This window comes from Vulpes vulpes, chromosome 6 (genome assembly GCF_048418805.1).
Source record: "Vulpes vulpes isolate BD-2025 chromosome 6, VulVul3, whole genome shotgun sequence".
Lineage (NCBI taxonomy): Eukaryota > Metazoa > Chordata > Mammalia > Carnivora > Canidae > Vulpes > Vulpes vulpes.
This window is the reverse complement of record NC_132785.1, coordinates 125,977,259-125,993,914: the sequence shown is the minus strand read 5'-3', so window position 1 is coordinate 125,993,914 and position 16,656 is coordinate 125,977,259. Positions and strand designations below refer to the sequence as shown.

Sequence of the window (16,656 nt, the reverse complement as noted above, 5' to 3'; positions counted from 1 at the left end):
AGCGTCCCAAGAAGGGGGCAGCCATGGGGTGCCAGGGCCTTGGCCCACCCCCAGTGCGTTGTGGGCCTTTGCTTCTTGTTGCCGCGGGAGGGTGGGCCCTCAACCCGCAGTCAGCAGGAGCACCCAGGAGCCGTTGGCGTTGGCAGAATGTCTCCAGGGTCGTGGCTGGGGATCCTGCTGCCCCTGCCACCTGCTGCCACCAGAGCTTGGCCTTGAGGGTGCGTTGGCGGTGCTGGCTGAAGAGGAGGGCGCTGCTGTTCCGAGCCACGCAGGAGAGATGAGACAGACAGACTGAGAGCCGCTCCCACCCCGGCCTGCTCTCCGCTTCCTGGTGGCAACTCACAGCGCCCTTGCTTTTGGATTCCTGGGGCAGCTCAGATGGCACCTCTCTGTTTGCTCACCTGAAACATGGGCACTCACGCACTCAGTGTGTGATTGATGGTCCTAGGGGCGCGGGGGTGACCGGGCCCGGGCCTGACCCCCTCCTTGTCCCAGCTCCAGGACTCACGTGTGCAGGGGGCTGCTGCAGGGTGGCGGAGGTGGGGCTAGGCCCACGATGACAGCACTGGCCCTGTTCTAGGGGAGTGCAGGGGAGAGGAGGTTTACTACGTCTTCTTCCTCCTGGCCTCTAGCTCGGGCCTGGCCTCCTGCCGGCAGCCTCCCCAACCACCCCCGGGCAGGGCTCGGCACTTCGTGTGAACTCCCAGCCCTGTGAGTGGCTAGGTTGTCGTGATCTGCCCTTGGGGAGCCTGGCCCCCACACCTGCTGGACACTCAGCTGCCAGGGACTAGGCTGCTGGTTCTGAGGGGTCACATCTGCCTCTCCAGTGCTTTGCACAGCTGGACTAGATGGATCCATCTTGGGGAGCCCCTGGCCGCCCCCGCTCCCAGCCAGAGTCCTAGGCCTAGGGGAGGCTGGGCTGCGTACCTGGGGCAGAGCTGCTTACCTCACAAGGCAGTGACCGTGCGGTCGTGGTCATCTTTGGGTGACCGTGTTTGGGAATCTCAGAGAGGGAGAGATTCCCGCCGGGGGTGGGATCCCGGCCTGGGCCGCCTGGGCCCTGGCTTGTTGGGCTTTATGATTCGGCCACTTAAGTCTTGTCACTGAATTCAGATTGCACGGGAACCTCCAGGTCTTCCAAAAAAAAAAAAAAAAAAAAAAAGGTGGGAAGCACCTGCCTTTTGGGGAAGAGCAGGCAAGAGCAGGGTTCCTCTTCGAGCCACCTTCAGGGGACGCGGCTTCGGGGTTCGGGCCGGAGGGCCGAGAGCCTCTGCGGTCCCCGCTTCCCACGGCCCCCCTCCCTTCCTCTCCCCTTCCGGCCTCTATTTAACTCCAAAATAGCTTTCATTACAAATGTGCCCGAGTGTTCACAGAACTAAATTACTATATTGCAGTTCGTAGTTTCTTTCTCGCGTCGGCTTTAACATTTCATCAACACAGCTGCGTGTTCTGTGATGATTCATGGCGAGCGCCCCGCGCACGTTCTCCTTTTTCCCGGGGATGCTGCGCCCGGCGGGCCGCGTTGGGCCTGGCCCTGGGTTCCGTGGGTTCACTCCCCTGCTGGGCTGATGCGTGAAGCCTCCGCGTTGGCCCAGGAGCCGGCTTTACGAAAGAGCGAGAAGCCCTTGGGCCCATCTCTGGTGGGGCCAGTGGGCAGCCAAGCGGGCCCGCCCCCCTCCTCCACCCCTGTGCCACCCACGCAGGGTCAGCTCGAACACACGTGGGTTGGAAGTGACCCTAAGATCGACGCCAAGTGCAGGGGGTCGTGGCAGGCAGGGCCCGGGTGGAGGAGGATGTGCTAGGGCTGCTGTGACGCAGCACACACCGGGTGGCTTCGACAGAGATGCCTTGTGTCGTGGTTCCGGGGGCCGTGGGGTGCACACAGGAACCGAGAGGCCCACAGTCCAACCTGCAGCAGTGGTGTTACCGGCCTGAGGGTGGGAAGTGGGTTTGGGCTCTGGAGGAGAATCGGAGTTCAAGTGACCCCATGCTCCAGCGCTCACCCGTCGTGTGGCTTTAAGCAAAAGGCCCTCAGTCCTGGTGCCTCGGTTTCCTTACATGCAGGACGGGGGTGACGGTGGCGCCCACTACAGCGTGTGCCATGGCGGGGGTCGGGGGGACAGTCTGCTGCCATCTAAGCCCGTGCTGAGACCTCAGTTCTGTGGTCTGAGCCCCTGAGCCGGGTGCGTCATCCTGAGCGGCGGGTTCGCTGGGCCGAGCCCTCCAGAGAAGCTGGCCTCCGGTACGCCTGCGCCCCTGTTCTCCGTGACATGTCGCCGGTTGACGGCTCGGAGCCGTCCCTGCTCTGCCTGTCTGGCGTCTAGGCTTGGTGGTCACATCCTGCCCCCCGCGTTGTGCGTGGCGTGGCCTCTGGATCTCTGGAGGCCTTCAGCTACTTCGTTAGCAGAACCTTAGAGCCGGTGCAGCCTCTCCCTCGGCCGGGGAGGAAACCTCTTTCCAGCATCCGAGCAGATGGTCAGGCTAGCAACGTGGGCAGAAAGAGACCAGGTGTTCCACCTCCGTCCCCTTTGTCCCCGGGGCTGCATCACTGTCCGCTGTGAGCCACTTGCTGGGTGACAGCCAGAGCCAGGCCCGGGACTCTAGAGCCACAGGGCCTGGTTCGAATGGCCAAAGTGCTGCTTGCCACCTGGTGGCACTGAGCCGGGGGCTTCACCTGCCTGCGCCCCAGTCTTCTCATCTGAAGGGCAGGCCCCTCAAGGCACCGAGGAGCGGGGCTGGCCGGCCATAGGAGTCGTGGGCTACCCGGCAGCGGGTGGCCTCCTTGACCGCAAGCACCAGAGCCCTGGAAAGTTGAGGAGTTGCTCAGACGCACCCAGCCCGGGTGGGACTTAGATCTTGCAAGTCTGTGCACTGCTACCCGCCCCCCCCCCAGTCCCCACAAGCCTCCCAGCTCCTCCTACAGGGGTCCCATGCCTTGTCGCTCACTCACCTTACTGGAACAAGTACCGGGTTGTTCCTGGGACCGGTGAAGGGGCGATGGCCACTGCAGGCCACGTGGTCCTGGGCAGTCCACACCCCCCATGTTTGAAAACTGGGATTCAGAGCCTGAAATTGCATGGGGCGCAGGGATGCGGTGCCAGCTGCAGAGAAGTCACATTAGCCACACATTAGCCGCGCATGGAACCTCCGCGGCCTGCTCTGAGCACTAATTAGGAGGAACCCTCTGGGCCCCCAGCCACGCAGCAGCCGCCGCTTGCTTCTTAATGGCCTGCAAATGAGTTCTCTGAAAATTAAAGGGGAAATGAGAGAAAGTAAGTCTGGGTGGTAGGTAGGAGCAGTATGCCCTTGTGAGCAGCCTCGCAGGTCACCTTTCCCCCTGTCCCAGCTGGCGTGCTGGGATCTTGCGGCGCCTCTGGGCCAGCGTCAGGGCTATGGGGTGCCCGGTCAGTCCTTATAGACATGGGGGTTTCTAAAAATGTGAGAACTCTGGAGGTGCCCATCCCGGCCCAGCCGAGGTCCGGCAGCTTTGGGCTAATGGGTCCAGGAGAGGGGGGTGGTGGGTGGCTTTTGCTGGGTGACACCACTCCTCTTCCCTTCCAGCTGCCCCGCCCCTACGGCCGCCCAAGAAGCTGGCTTCAGGTAGAGCCTCCTGGCAGGACGTGTTTGCTGTGGTGTTTGGGGTGGGGGCTGCTTTGAGTGCTGTGTGCTGTCCTGTCTCCTGGGGGTCCCCCTGCCAGCACCCTCCTGTCCCTTCCTGGGAGCTGACCACCACCCAGGGTGCCCTGGTCCTGCCCTCTCCGAGCTGGCATTAATGTGCAGCTTTGCCAAATAATAGCAGAGGAGCCGGAGACCCCGGCCTCCCAGGACGCTCCACGCAGGCCCTCCTCGCTCAGCTCTCACTGCCTGTGTCCGGCGGCCCGAGGGGTCTCCAGATGCCCCCATGTCAGTGCTCACCCCTGGGCCTCCATGGCTGTCCCACCTCACCTGTCAGACGCTGCCTCCCTTCGGGTGCGCACAGGAGGTGCTTCTGTGGCACGCGGTCCCTCGGGGACCAGGGCCCTTTGGGAGCAAGGAGGAGGGGTGAGTGCAGCTGCCTGGAGGGAGCCCACCCATAGCTGCTGCCCAGACAAGGAGCCCCAAGTGGGCAGGTGTGGGGTTCCTCCCTCTGCATCCTGCTGTGGCACTTCTGTGCTCCTCTGATGGTGCTCCCAGGAGTGCCCTGGAAGGTGATGGCTGGGAGCTTGCTGCAGGACCTTGAGGGCCCAGAGAGGCCGGGGCAGCCCGAATGCACGACGGCTCGGATGCGGTGACAGCCCTGGACAGAGGCTCCGTGCCCTTAAGTGGACTCTGTATCCCTGAGGCCTCTTGGGTCTCCCCTCCCGGCTGGAAGGGGCAAGTCTGTATCTGCACTCAGTGTTTCTTTTGCTTCTAAGGACACAGGCATCGTGCCCACTCTGTGTGGCAGGCAGGTCCTTCGTCCCTGTGTCCTGGGGGACCTACGTTTGGGATCACGGATGGGGCAGATGTCCTCTGCCCGCTTCCCGAACCTTCCTGAGCAGCACACTCCCTGCAGGTGCAGGCCCGGCCAACCCAGCAGGCCGTTTCAGCTCCACTTCCGCCCAGCGATGAAAACCTAGGGATTTCATTCTTCTAGGGCGCCGACAGGCAAATCTCAGGATTTTTAATTTGGATTTAAGTGCAATTATGGCCTCTCATTTTGATGCATCATTAGTCACATCGCCCCTAATGAGAGATTGTGCATTTTTCCTGCCAGCTTTGTGGGTCGCTAATAAAGTTCTGTGGACGTGCAAATATTTATAGATGATCACCAAAGGCGGGGGTGGGAATTGCACACCTAATTACCCCCCCTATATACACATGTCCTCCCAAGGAAATTATCAGGGTGGGGGGGTTAAGGCAACACAAACCAGTGTTGTCAGTAACAACACATGAGTTGTTTCTGAACCCATTTGGTCCGGGGCCAGTGGAGCTGTGGAGGAGGTGAGACTTGGCCCAGAGGAGGATCTAGACGGTGTGGGGAAGGGCAGGGTGGTGTCCAGCTGTCCTGGTCCCAGAGGCTGGCGGGAGAGAGCGGTGCCTCGCATCCCTGACCACGTGGCCAAATAAATGTCAGCGTGTGTGAGCTGGGCTGAGCCTTACACCTGGTCCCTTATGCCAGCCTGGCAAGGCAGGTGGGGATGCTCCAGGGGAATGGGGTTGGAGGGCCGGGCCAGGGCTCTGGCTCCAGGTACTCAGTGTGATGGGGTTTAGGATGCACTCTCTGCTGGAGAGGAGTTTATAACTGTCACAGACACCTGGCCGGGATAATAGTTGGCTGGGATTTTTGCCGTTGAGTGAAGCTGGGTTGACGCCCCTGCCCACGCTGGGCGAGTCAGGGAGGCATAGGTGCTCTGATGCAGGGAGGGGGCGGCCACTGTGGCCTTTTGGTGCCTGGGGACAGGAGGGCTCCACTAGATGGGACCTCTGGCTGGGCCCGGGAGGATTGTTAACATGGCTCTGGTTAAGGGTTGGCCACAGTCGGGGTGTGGCAGTCACAGGGGTTCCTGGGGACAGCCTGCCACACTTCAGGGGCCGCCATGGGAGGGTGGGCCCCCACTCTCTCCCCTCAGTGCCTCCTGGTGGACTTCGTTTATACGCAGGCTCTCCTGGGGGCCATGGGAGCAGTTCTGTGCTCTGGCCGGGGTGCTGGGTGCGGGGTGGTGGTCGGGTGAGTGAGTGCCCGGATCTGCCTTCTGATGTTTGCTCTGGCAGCCTCCACGGGGCACCTGCCTTACTTGAGGTTTTACTCCAGTGCCACAGACACCGACAGGGCGCCACTGTGCGCCGCCTGCACCAGCCCCTGACACCGGGGGTCTGGTGGGGATGAGAGAGCAGAATGCAGGGAGTCGGCGAGGTTGGAGACCCGTGACAAGTGGGGGCTGGGTCCAACGGTTGGCAGGAGGGGAGCGGGCTGCGTGCGGGTCCCTCCTGGACCAGCAGAAGGGGGCTGGTGTGCAGGTGAGCGTCCTGCTCACCCTACCCCTGCCCTCCGGGCTTTGGGAACTTCCAGGACCTTCTGCTGTGTTTTATCCGGCCAACAGCATGCTCTCAGTTCCTTGGGAGTAGAAAAGGCTGTCTGGGCCACAACCACCCCCTGCACCCCCCCACCCAGCTCTTAGTCATGCGGGGGGCCCAGTAGGCCATGGCTTCTTCTCAGAGGGCCTGTGTTGGACTGAGCGTGCCCCCTGGGTCCTTCTTATGGATCGCAGCCCCCAGCTCCAGCCTTTGGGGGGCATTTGCTTTGCTCTGAGGGAAATCACCTAAGGCCAAATATGTGTCCAATCGTTCATTTGTTTGTTCATTCATTCCCTCCCTCCTTCCTAAGCAGGCACCAGTCCTGTGTACACAGAAGGGTGAGAAGCACCCTTTGGGGTGTGTTTGGGAGCCCCTGCCCGATGGCCTGAGCAGAGCACAGGAATATAGGCTCCCCCGTGGGAGGCGGGAGGACCCCAGGGGCTGGAGAAACCAGGCAAGAGGAGCCCAAGTGCAGGATGCTGGAGCAGAGGAAGGAGGGCAGGGGGTGGGGGTGCCATGTACTCATTTATTCGGTTTGAGAAAGGTTGATAGAGCGTGCACTGGGGAGCAAAACGAAGCCCCCCGGCCTCGTGGCATCAACACGTGGTGGCTTGAGGACCTATGGAGCAGGGAGAGGGGAGGGAGGGTGCGGCCCGCTGCCGAGGACGGGGCTGGGGGGCTGCCGGGCAGGAGCAGGACAGGGCTCAGTCCTTGGCCCCCTCAGTACAGCTGCTCATCTCTAACCTGTCCCCCTCCCCCTGCAGCAGGCAGGCTCTGGAGAGTTCCGGACTCTGCGGAAAGGCTTCTCCCCGTACCACTCGGAGTCCCAGCTGGCGAGCCTACCACCCTCCTACCAGGAGTCCCTGCAGAACGTAAGTGCTTCCCCGAGACTGCGCTGCTCACACGCGGACCCCGGGCCTCCAGAATCCTTGGTCCACGTCCCGGTGCAGGGGTGAGGCTCAGCCGCCTAGTGACCCGCCCAGGCCAGTGGATGGTCTGCGGCTGAGCTGGGACTCTCGTCTCCTGCCTGAGCAGCTTCCAGGTCAGGTGAGGGCGCTGGGTCAGAGCCTGGGTTCAGCAGGGTGGCCCTCCTCACTCCCCCGCTGCCAGGGAGGGGTGTGGGCTCTGGGCTCCTGGAGCCTCGTGTGGGCCCGGGGAGGTGGTTAGAGGTGGAGGCCAACCAGTGTGATGTGACACTGAGGGGCAGGGTCTGGAGGCCACGCGAGTGCACCTGTTACTCCTCGCCCCGGTGGGTGGGGAAGGCTGCCCGGGCGGAGCTTGGGGTGCGGCTGGGGTCTACATGTGTGTGCAGCACATTTACACCACCCGGGCTTTGCCACGGAGGGTCCGGGAGCAGCCCAAGTTTGCGCTGTATGCTGGTTGTCACCGGGGTCCTCCAGGGGCGGCCTGGGCTCTGGGCTGCCCTGAATGGGAAAGGGAGGGGTGGCGGCGTCGGGGGGCCAGCTCCCGGGATGCGGATGGCTGGTCAGGACCGTTCCCTGTGGGTAGCTGTGTCTGTCAGTCCTGGGTGACACGTCTGGAATGCACGGGTGGACGCTGCAAGTTAGTGGTTGTCAAGGGCCTGCCAGAGGGGAGTGGGGATTGCTGATGGGGCCAGGGCTTCTCTTTGGGGTGATTGCACAGATCTGTGAACTTGCTTAAAATGACCGCCCGTGAAGCACCTGATCCACATGGGCTGTGTGGATGAGCTTCGCCCCCAGGGGCAGTGGCGTTGCCTGGGCGCTCTGGGCTGCAGGGCAGGGGCAAGCCCCGCAGGCACGGCCGGGAGCCTGGCTACCCAGGGGGCAGTGGGGAGCCGGCTGGCCTGCGGTCACTCCGCCCGGCGGGATGTGGCCCGGACTCTCCCCACGGCCCCGGTGGGCAAGGACGACCCTGGGCCGCCCTGAGGCCTCGCCGGGCCTTGGTGCTGGCGGCTCAGGCTGGGGCCCTGCTGGCTGCCGGCCAGGGGCTCTGGGCGCTCGCACACCTCCAGGAATGCAGCTGCTGGGGCTGCCAGCGGCAGATAATCCAAATAGTCATCCAGGAGCCTGTGGCGGAGCTAGGCTCCGCGTGCTTCATGCCCGAGGGCCCCGAGAAGCCCGGGGTGCCCCAGTGGGGGTTGGCTCCTCAGTCCCCCACTCTGCTGGTCCCCTCTGTTCATTCCGCGGGAGCGCTGGTGGCCAGCAGCTACGGGTGCTGTGTGCTGAAGCTCAGGATCTATCTGTAGGCTCTGAAGTGGGTGCGTCCTGGGTGCTGGCACAGAGCCCTCCGGGCTGAGTGGCCAGGGCCAGCGTGAACCAGCCCCAAAGCTGGGGGGCAGGTCCCTGGGGTGCATAGGGAGGGTTGGGTGTCTTTTGGGAGTTGCAGCCAGCGAAGGCTGCTGGGGCCGAGGTGGAGGCTCGGAGGCCCGGCCTCGTGGGGGTGTTCACAGGGCAGCAAGCCCTCAGTGGGCCCTGGGGGGCTCCCATCTGGCACGTGGGTCCATAGGGTGAGTGAGGGCTTTATGGGGAGGACCCTCTGGGGCACAGGCTCTCCCACCCCTGGCATTTCCTCTGTAAGGTTACCTGCAGGTGCCAAGGGTGGGCGAGGGCAGGAAGTGCACATGTCAGAGGGTCCCGAGGTGGAAGAGATGACCCTGTGGGGTGGGGCCACCCTCTCCTTGCCGGGCTGGCTGTCCCCAGCCTCCCTCCCTCTGCCCCTCTCCACTTTCCCCATTACCTGTCCACTTGAGTCAGGGGCTAAGTGTCTGCCCAGGGCCCCCCAGCTTCTCCCCCACAAGGGCCTTCTCTGGCCCAGGTGGCTGTGGGGCACAGGGCACAGGGGTGCCCAGCCGGATCTGGGATTCAGAGCCCTGTGGAAGGAGCTGACAGGGGAGGGGGCTGCATTCACCAGCTCCCTGAGAGCAGGATCAGGGCTGTTGACAGGTCCCTGGGGGAGACTGGTCTCCCTGCCTATTTTTTTTTGGTCAGCAGACTTGATTTTTGAGGATGATCTTCACTGGCTTTTCGCATGTCTATAGATTTGTGTAACTATCACAGTAGGACATCTCCTTACCCCACAAAGGAGCTCTGCACCCTTTAGCAACCTCTCCCCACTCTTCCAGCCTCCACCGGGCAAACACGGATGTGCTTGTGCCTCCGTAGATTTGCCTGTTCTGGACATTTCTTAGCAACAGAATCCTATGACACGCGATCCTGCGTGAGTGGCCGCGTCTGCCTGGCGCCGTGATTTGGTGGCTGGTCTGCGCTGCGCTGCGTCAGTGCCTTGTTCCTTTTCATTGTCGGGCGATCTTCCGTGGTGTGGAAGCACCACGGCTGTTGATCCGCTCATCAGTTGCTGGACATCTGGGCTGTTTGCCCGCTTTGCCTGTGGACGAGTCTTGGTGGGGACATGTGGCTTCGGTTCTCTTGGGTACACACTGGCCTCCCCTCTTTTTGGCACCAGCTCTGGAACCACAGAGCGGGTTTGAGCTCCGCTGTTTACCGGCGGTTTGGCCTTGGCCTTCTGTCGGGCCCGTGATCCTACCCTCATCTGTCAAGTGGGGATGGAGAAGCCTAGCATCGGAGGGTTGCAGGCACCCAGCAGGGTGGGCCTGGGGGAAGCCTCCCGCCATGTCGGGGCCTTGGGGGGAGCAGTGCCCGTCCCGACGGCGTTTACTCCTTATACGCGTTACACGTGCAGCATAGGCCTCATCGTGGCTCGTGGCAGCCTGGTGAGGTGGGAAAGACAGGCCTGGCCGCTCCTGGCTTCCTTCCTGCCTTTGCTCCAGATCAGGGAACAAAGGGAAGCTCCGATCAGGGAACCCCAGGTACAGATGGGACAGGAGGCCAGAGGTGCCAGGGCCGGGCACCTGTGTCTCCCAGGGCTGAATGTGTGTGGCTGTCGCCCCCTGCTGGCTTCTGCCTGGGGAGCCAGCCTTTGGCCTCAGGACGTGCACCTGCCTTCCACCTGCCTCTCCAGAATCCCTGGATCCTTTTCTGGTTTTCCTCACATGACAGATCTGGCCTGGGCCCAGAAACCAGGCAGCGTGGGCTGCAGTTCGGGAAACAGCCGCTGGACAGCAAGCCAGGGCTCTGCACACAGCCTGGGACACGAGGACCCCAGATGAGGAAACTGAGGCAGAGTGGGTTGGGCCCTGCCTCAGGTCACAGCCCACAGAGCCTGGCCCCAGCCCAGTTTCCTGGCCCCCAATGCTAGGGGCCCCATCCTCTGCGTGGAGCCAGGGAAAGGTCCGGGCAGGGCCGGCAGATGGGGAGGCTGCAGAGGAGCTGGCCCACGGCAGGACGTTCTTGGCTCTGAGGGTCTCCACACAGCGTGGCCTGGCGGGGCAGGATCCCAGGATGGTGGCCCCGTAGACCAGCTCACCAAGTCGGCCTGGTCACTGGGGTTCAGTGACTGGGAAAGAAACCACGACTCAGAGGAGGGACGAGCTCCCTGGCCTTCCCTGCTGCTTGCGCACACGCTGGCTGGGGCACTTGCTGGCTCCCCTGAGACCCACTCCCAGTGCCTTCTGGCCTCTGGCTTCTGTTGGCCCCGGGGAGCTCCATCCTTGTGTCCTGGTCTGGGTGCTCCTTCCATGGGGCCCCCCCTCCTACAGCCCGAGGCACACCACCTGGGCCAGTAGCCCTTGTGGAAAAGATGCTGGGGACCCTGGGCAGACACGCAGCCCCTGACGTAGGTGGGCCTGACCCCAGAAGGCCGGATCCCTTCCTCACCTGGCCTGGTCCCCTGCTCCCCAGGCTGGGGGGAGTTGGACACCTGGTTGCCATTTAAAGTATTTGCTGAGGGGCACCTGGGGTGGCTCAGGTGGTGAAGCATCTGCCTTTGGCTCAGGTCATGATCTCAGGGTCCTGGGATCGAGTCCTGCATCGGGCTCTGCTCAGCAGGGAGCAGGGAGCCTCTTTCTCCCTCTCCCTTGGCCCTCCTCTCCCCCTTCCCTGCTTGTGCTCTCATCTCTCTCTCTTTTAAAAATACATGAATATTTTATTTATTTGAGATTTTATCTATTTTTTAATATTTATTTTATGTGTTATATTATTATTTTTTTAGTGTTTGCTTAATGGGGTGGCATCTCTCAGGTGACCAGATGGGGCTGGAAGCTCAGGGCTGGGAGGCAGGGCTCAGGGCTACAAGAGTGTCCCTGGGGTGGGGGTGAAGTCTAGTTTGCCCTGCTCCCCTGGTGTTGGGGGAAAGGGTGGCAGCACTGGAGGCAGCCCCCATGCCCAGGGTTGGCTGGGGGATCTGTGCCAGCCCCTGCCCTTCCCTAAGCCGCCCTCACCTTCTCGGGGAAACAGGTAGCAGACCTCACAGGTGGGCTGCGGGGAGGAGCCTGCGGGCCAGGGTGGGATCCGTGGGGCTGCCCCTCCGTCCTCTGCCCTGGCCCGGGCCTCACACCCGGCCTCCTCTCCTGCCTCACCGGCCTGTGCCCTCCCGCGTGGGTGCTGGCCCTTGGGATCGGGCCCATCCGCGCTGCTGGTCACACCTGTGGTGCCACCTGGAGCCAGCCCGGGCTGGCTGAGACATGCGCTGTCCCTCCCCAGGGCCCAGCCTGTGCGGTGCCTGAGCTGTCCTCGCCCCCCTCCGCCGGCTACTCCGCAGGACAGAAGCCAGAGGCTGTCGTGCACGCGATGAAGGTGAGGACCGGGCCCTGCCCACCCGCCCCCCTCCCGCTCCCTCGGGGCCCCCCTATCCCTGGGCCAGGGGGGGACCTGGGGCCCCACATTTGCTCTGAGCGGCAGGGTGGGGGCCCTCATCTGTCCGTGGCGGGGGAGGGGAGCAGCCCCGAAGGCCCGGGTCTCCTTGCTGGGGAGGGACTCGGAGGGGTCAGTTGGCAGCAGCAGGTGTGACACCTGTCTGCCATCGCAGAAATGGGAAGCTGATACCTGGGCCGGGGTGGGGGGTAGCGGGCAGGGTGGGGGTAGGACTGAAGCTCCCGTCTCCCAGGTCTCCCAGACCCCCGCCTGGCATCTGGGGAGCTGGCTCACCCCGCCCACGTCTGTCGTGGGCCGTGCCTACCCCCCCCCCCCCGCACATGTGTGCATGCCCATCTGCACCAACACAGCATCCTCGTGCCCGTGCGGGCAGTGACCGGGACACGCACACTCATCCCACGTGGCCAAGTGGGTGCTGTCCTTGTGTCCGTTCATCTGAGCCGGGGACCCTGGGTTTGAGTGGGTCCACCTGTCCTCCCTGCTCCCAGGTGGCCCATCCCCAGCTGTGCCCCCAGTGGTGCTGCGGGGGTGCGGCTCCCCTTGTGTAGTGTCACTGGAGCGGGGACCCTGGCGGGGACTCGGCGGCTCAAGGTCCTCGGCTTCCGGGTGCAGCCCCCTCCCCATGCTGACCCTGCGGCCTGTCCCCGCAGGTCCTGGAAGTGCACGAGAACCTAGACCGGCAGCTCCAGGACAGCTGTGAGGAGGACCTGAGTGAGAAGGAGAAGGCCATCGTCCGAGAGATGTGCAACGTGAGGCGCCTCGCGGGCGGGGCTGGAGGGCGGGCAGGGGGTCCCCGCGGGGGAGGGCCGCGGTCGTGGAGGGCTGGCGGGGGGAGGCCCTGGAGCCTGGGCTGCCCCGGCCCGCCCTCACCCACTGCCCGTCCCACCTGCCCCAGAGTGGGGGCCCTGACCTTCGCAGGCCTGTCCGTCCCCGGAGCACCGCCCCGGCCCCCCAGGACTTGTCCCGTTCACCCCGCATGTCCTGTGCCGTGGCCCCTGCTGGCTGCCGGCCACACGGGTGCTGCCCAGGCCGGAGGGGAGGCGGGGGGCCCTCTGCTCTGAGGGCCTGCAAGGCTGGGGTCGCCCAGGGCGGGGTAGCGTCATCCCGAGCCGCCTGGCCGGGTGTGTCATCTCTGCGCCCTGACATCTCTGTGTCATCTCTGTGTCCTGGGCCTCCCAGGGCCGGGCCTCTGCACACCCACGGCCTGGCCTCTCCGGGCCCCTGGACAGCTGCCAGGCCGAGCCCGCGTCCCCGACCCCCCCACTCCCCTGCGCCCCCGGCCCCCTGGCCACCAGCCCCCCAGCCCCCAGCCCCCCAGCTCCCCCGTGCCCCCCGATCCCCGGCCCCTGGGACGCGGGTGATTCCGCAGAGCCCGAGGCCCATGTGCGCTCACCCGCCCTCGCCCTCGCCCACAGGTGGTCTGGCGGAAGCTGGGGGACGCGGCCAGCTCCAAGCCCTCCATCCGGCAGCACCTGTCTGGGAACCAGTTCAAGGGGCCTTTGTAGGGCCGCTCGTCCGGGGACGTGACTGGCCCCGCGGGGCGCCCGGGCCGAGCCGCCCTGTGGAGAGTTGTACATAGGACGCTGCGCGGCCGCCGGGCCACCTCCACCACAGCGGCCCGCGGGGGGCCCCCGTCCCCCGAGCGGAGCGGCCCCACGGGCAGAGGCCGAAGGCCACCCTGAGACGCCGGGCCGCCTGGGCGAGGGGCGCCCCACCAAGCCTTCCACCCCCGCTGCCACCCGCTCCGGACAGAGCACCGGCAGCGGCACTGACGCGGGGGCGCCACTCCTCGCCCCCCTGCCGCAGCCTGAACGCCCCCTCGCTGGGCCCCGGGTCCCCAACGTGGACGCGCTCGGGGTCTGTGGCTGGCGGAGACTCCGGGGCCCTTCCTCTGGCACCCCCTGTACCCAGCTCCCTGCTGCAGGCTGCTGCTTGGTTTGGGGCTCTTGCCCCCAGCGCCCTCACGCACGCTCGCTGCACCAGCCCCCCCACCCTGTGCAGTTGTGCCCTGTCTTTTGGGGCCTCCTGCCCGGTGCCTGAGGCATCCCGTTCCTGCGGCTCACGGTGGGCCCGGGAGGTAGGAGGCGGTGTGGAGGGTCTCCGGGCTGAGCCCCGCTCTCTCCGCCCGCGGGTGGGCAGCACTGGGCACGCTGGGCCTCTGGTGTCCCCCGGGGCCTGGCCCCAGCCGGGGCCCTGCGGCCGGAGCTGCGTGGGCTGGCACATGGGAGAGCTCTGGCTGCGCCGGAAGGAGCCTGACCTGGCTGGGGCGGGGGCTGGTGGGTGACCTTCAGCGAGGCGCTCGGCCTCTCCAGGCCGCCTGGTGGGAGAACGAGGTCTCGGGCTCCTTGGGCCGAGCTCACCCCCGGGGCCACCGGCTTGGTCACAGCACGCAGGCCCATGGGTCCACCTGCTGCAGAGGCGCTGTTGGCCGGGCCGGATGGAGCTGGGGACCCTGCGGCCTCCTCATAGGTGCTGTCCCCTCTCCTCTCTGAGCCTCAGGGTCCTCCACTGGAGGAGGGACAGCATCAGGCCCTCCTCGCAGGGCGTGGGATCCGAGACCCGCGGTGTAGATGCCTGTGTACAAACTGTAGAGTGCGGTAGAGGAACAGTGAAGTTGGTGAGGAGAGTGAGGCCCAGAGGGTGAGTGGGCGGTGGCGCGTTATGGACGAGCTCCCGGACGCTGGGAAGTGGGGCAGGTCACCGTTAGTGCTGTGGGTGCCACTGGGGCCCACAGGCTTCCTCCGCTGTCAGTGGTGCCCAGCTCCGTGCCGCAAGCACTTGCAGAGCCCGGGGGCCGCCTCTGCGGTGGGCAGGCCTCGTCCAGGCCCGTGTGAGGGACGGGGGCCAGTTGGGGGGGTGCGGGGGGCCAGCCTGCACCTGGAGTCCCAGCGGGACCATGTGGTTGCCGCCACCTGTGGCCGTCGGCGCCCTTGGGTCATACGCTCTCAGGGGAAAGGCTCACAGCCCTCACTGTGCCCAGGGAGTGCTAAGTGGGTGCTGGTGACGGCGACAGGCAGGTCCGCTTGTCCCGCGTGTTAGAGGGAGCTCTGGGCTCTTCCTGGAGGGGGCTTGCCAGCAGGTCACGTGCGAGCTCCTTGTCGCGAGGGGTGTGCATTTGAAGCTGGGGGAACCCCCTTGGTCATGTACCAGGCAGTTCCTGCCCTAGTGGGCAGTGAGCTGGCGGGGGGCGGCGGAGGCCCCCCCGGATCTTGGAGTCCAAAGAACCGCAGAGCAGCCCGAGCGATGATGGGTCCCGTTTTGGGCGGAAGCCACATCCGGGAGCCCGTGTGTCATGTCTGGATCAGGCTGGCTCGGCCACCGCTGAACCTAAGCAATAAGTAAGGGCTCCTGGTATCTGTGGGTCTCCTGCAGACTGAGCCAGGGAAGAACAGCTCTGAAGGGGCCTTCCCGGCCTCCCCGGCCCTCCTGCGGCGGCACATCCGGGGCTCAGGAGCGCTTCTGCCCCGACCCTCCTGTGTGCCATGGAGGCAGCAGGGCCAGGTGCCACCTCTCCTTCCCACCGCTGCTCGCATTCCTGAGCCGACTGCACGGGGTGGCTTTCAGGGGCAGAGCTGTACCCTGCACCTGTGACAGTCACCTAACAGAATAAGCTGTCAAAAAAAAAAAAATAAATAAAAATAAAAAAGCCAGCAGCGCCTCTGACCGGACGCACCAGGCGGTGGGAGTCCACGGGCCGGGTGGGCCAGGGCCGGGCCAGCACGCACCCCAGTGAGTGTGTAGGGGATGGGGGGCCTCCTCCCCTCTGGAGCCTCAGCTGCAGCAGCACACGGTGGGGCGGGGGTGTCGCTCAGCCCGGTGCCCTTTCATAAAGGTCCCTTTACGTTTCATACGCTCTGATTCCAGATCTTGAAGCCCAGTGTGACATCTGTGCTGCGGCTTCAGTTCCCACTGTGATGGATGTCACCCTTCCAGCCTCACCCCAGGCGGCCAGGGCCAGCCTGGGATCAGAATCTGCTGAGCACATTTTTTAGGGTGGCACGTTTTTATCCAAAAGTTATTAGCTACACATCAGTGTTTAAAGAGAAAAAAAAGTGACCTTTTTTTTTTTCTTGGAAACTTGAGAGGAAACAAAATACATACTACTGATTTTTTTTTTTTTTAAAGAAACAAGCTAAATGCATGACTGCAGAGCGGTAGAGGTGTATATTTTTCATACTGTGGGGAGAAGTATTTGTGCTGCTTTCTGGAATTGGGCTGGAACGTCTGGTTCCCGGCCCCGGGCCGTCAGCCATGCTGTTTTCCTGTGGTGGGTGACCACCGTGAGAACCGGGGCCAGCCCCTCCCTGGCTCTAGGTGTGCCCGTTTCTACCTTCCACTGAACCACTTTGATTTGGGGAGAGAAAAAGAACTTTTGATAGTGTGGTAAAAACATTGATTTGAACTATTTTAGTAAAAGGAGTAACAGAAGATTGTGATAGTGTATACTTTGCGCTAGATAAATAAAGGCTCTTTGCAAGCCTCTGTGGTGGGTGCACAGTGCTTGTTTCGGGTGCGGGGGGTCACCGGGAAGAGGGTCACGGCCCCCGGGAAGCACCTTAGATTTGGGGGCTCGGCCGGGTGCTGGAGACCACGGACAGCCACTCCGATGGCCCGAGTGGGAAGAATTTCAAATCCCAGCCCTTGTGTGACCTGGGAGCCTGTGTTCTGCGCAGGTGCACTGGTTCGGAACTCACTGGGTTCCCCTGAGGGGGCCAATGCAGGCACAGGGTGCGGGGGTGGGGGGGTCGCCCGCCAAGGTTGGACCCACAGGGGCGCCGCCCTGGGAGACGTGGGGTCCGGTGTGGGGGCTGCGAGGCCAGTGTCCCTCTGTCTGCCCCTCGGCCCTCAGGGCCAGGGAGGAGCTGCCTCTGGACTTGACATCCTAGGGCTGCTAAAGACCCCGGGGCCC

At 64.1% G+C, this 16,656-nt stretch overlaps 1 protein-coding gene across 4 annotated transcripts in view; it reads left to right on the top strand.

Annotated features, from left to right (window-relative positions):
- Positions 1-13,728, top strand: part of CCDC85C (coiled-coil domain containing 85C) — a 76,227-nt gene extending 62,499 nt beyond the window's left edge. For 2 of the 4 annotated variants that reach the window (XM_072762280.1, XM_072762278.1), the window contains exons 3-6: positions 6,801-6,908; positions 11,577-11,669; positions 12,398-12,496; positions 13,163-13,728. In XM_072762280.1, the coding sequence (XP_072618381.1) occupies positions 6,801-6,908; positions 11,577-11,669; positions 12,398-12,496; positions 13,163-13,252 (390 nt within the window). In that variant the 3' untranslated portion in view covers positions 13,253-13,728. The remainder of the gene's footprint in view (positions 1-6,800; positions 6,909-11,576; positions 11,670-12,397; positions 12,497-13,162) is intronic. The other 2 variants (XM_072762279.1, XM_072762277.1) reach the window with 1 other exon arrangement.
- Positions 13,729-16,656: the final 2,928 nt, after the last annotated feature.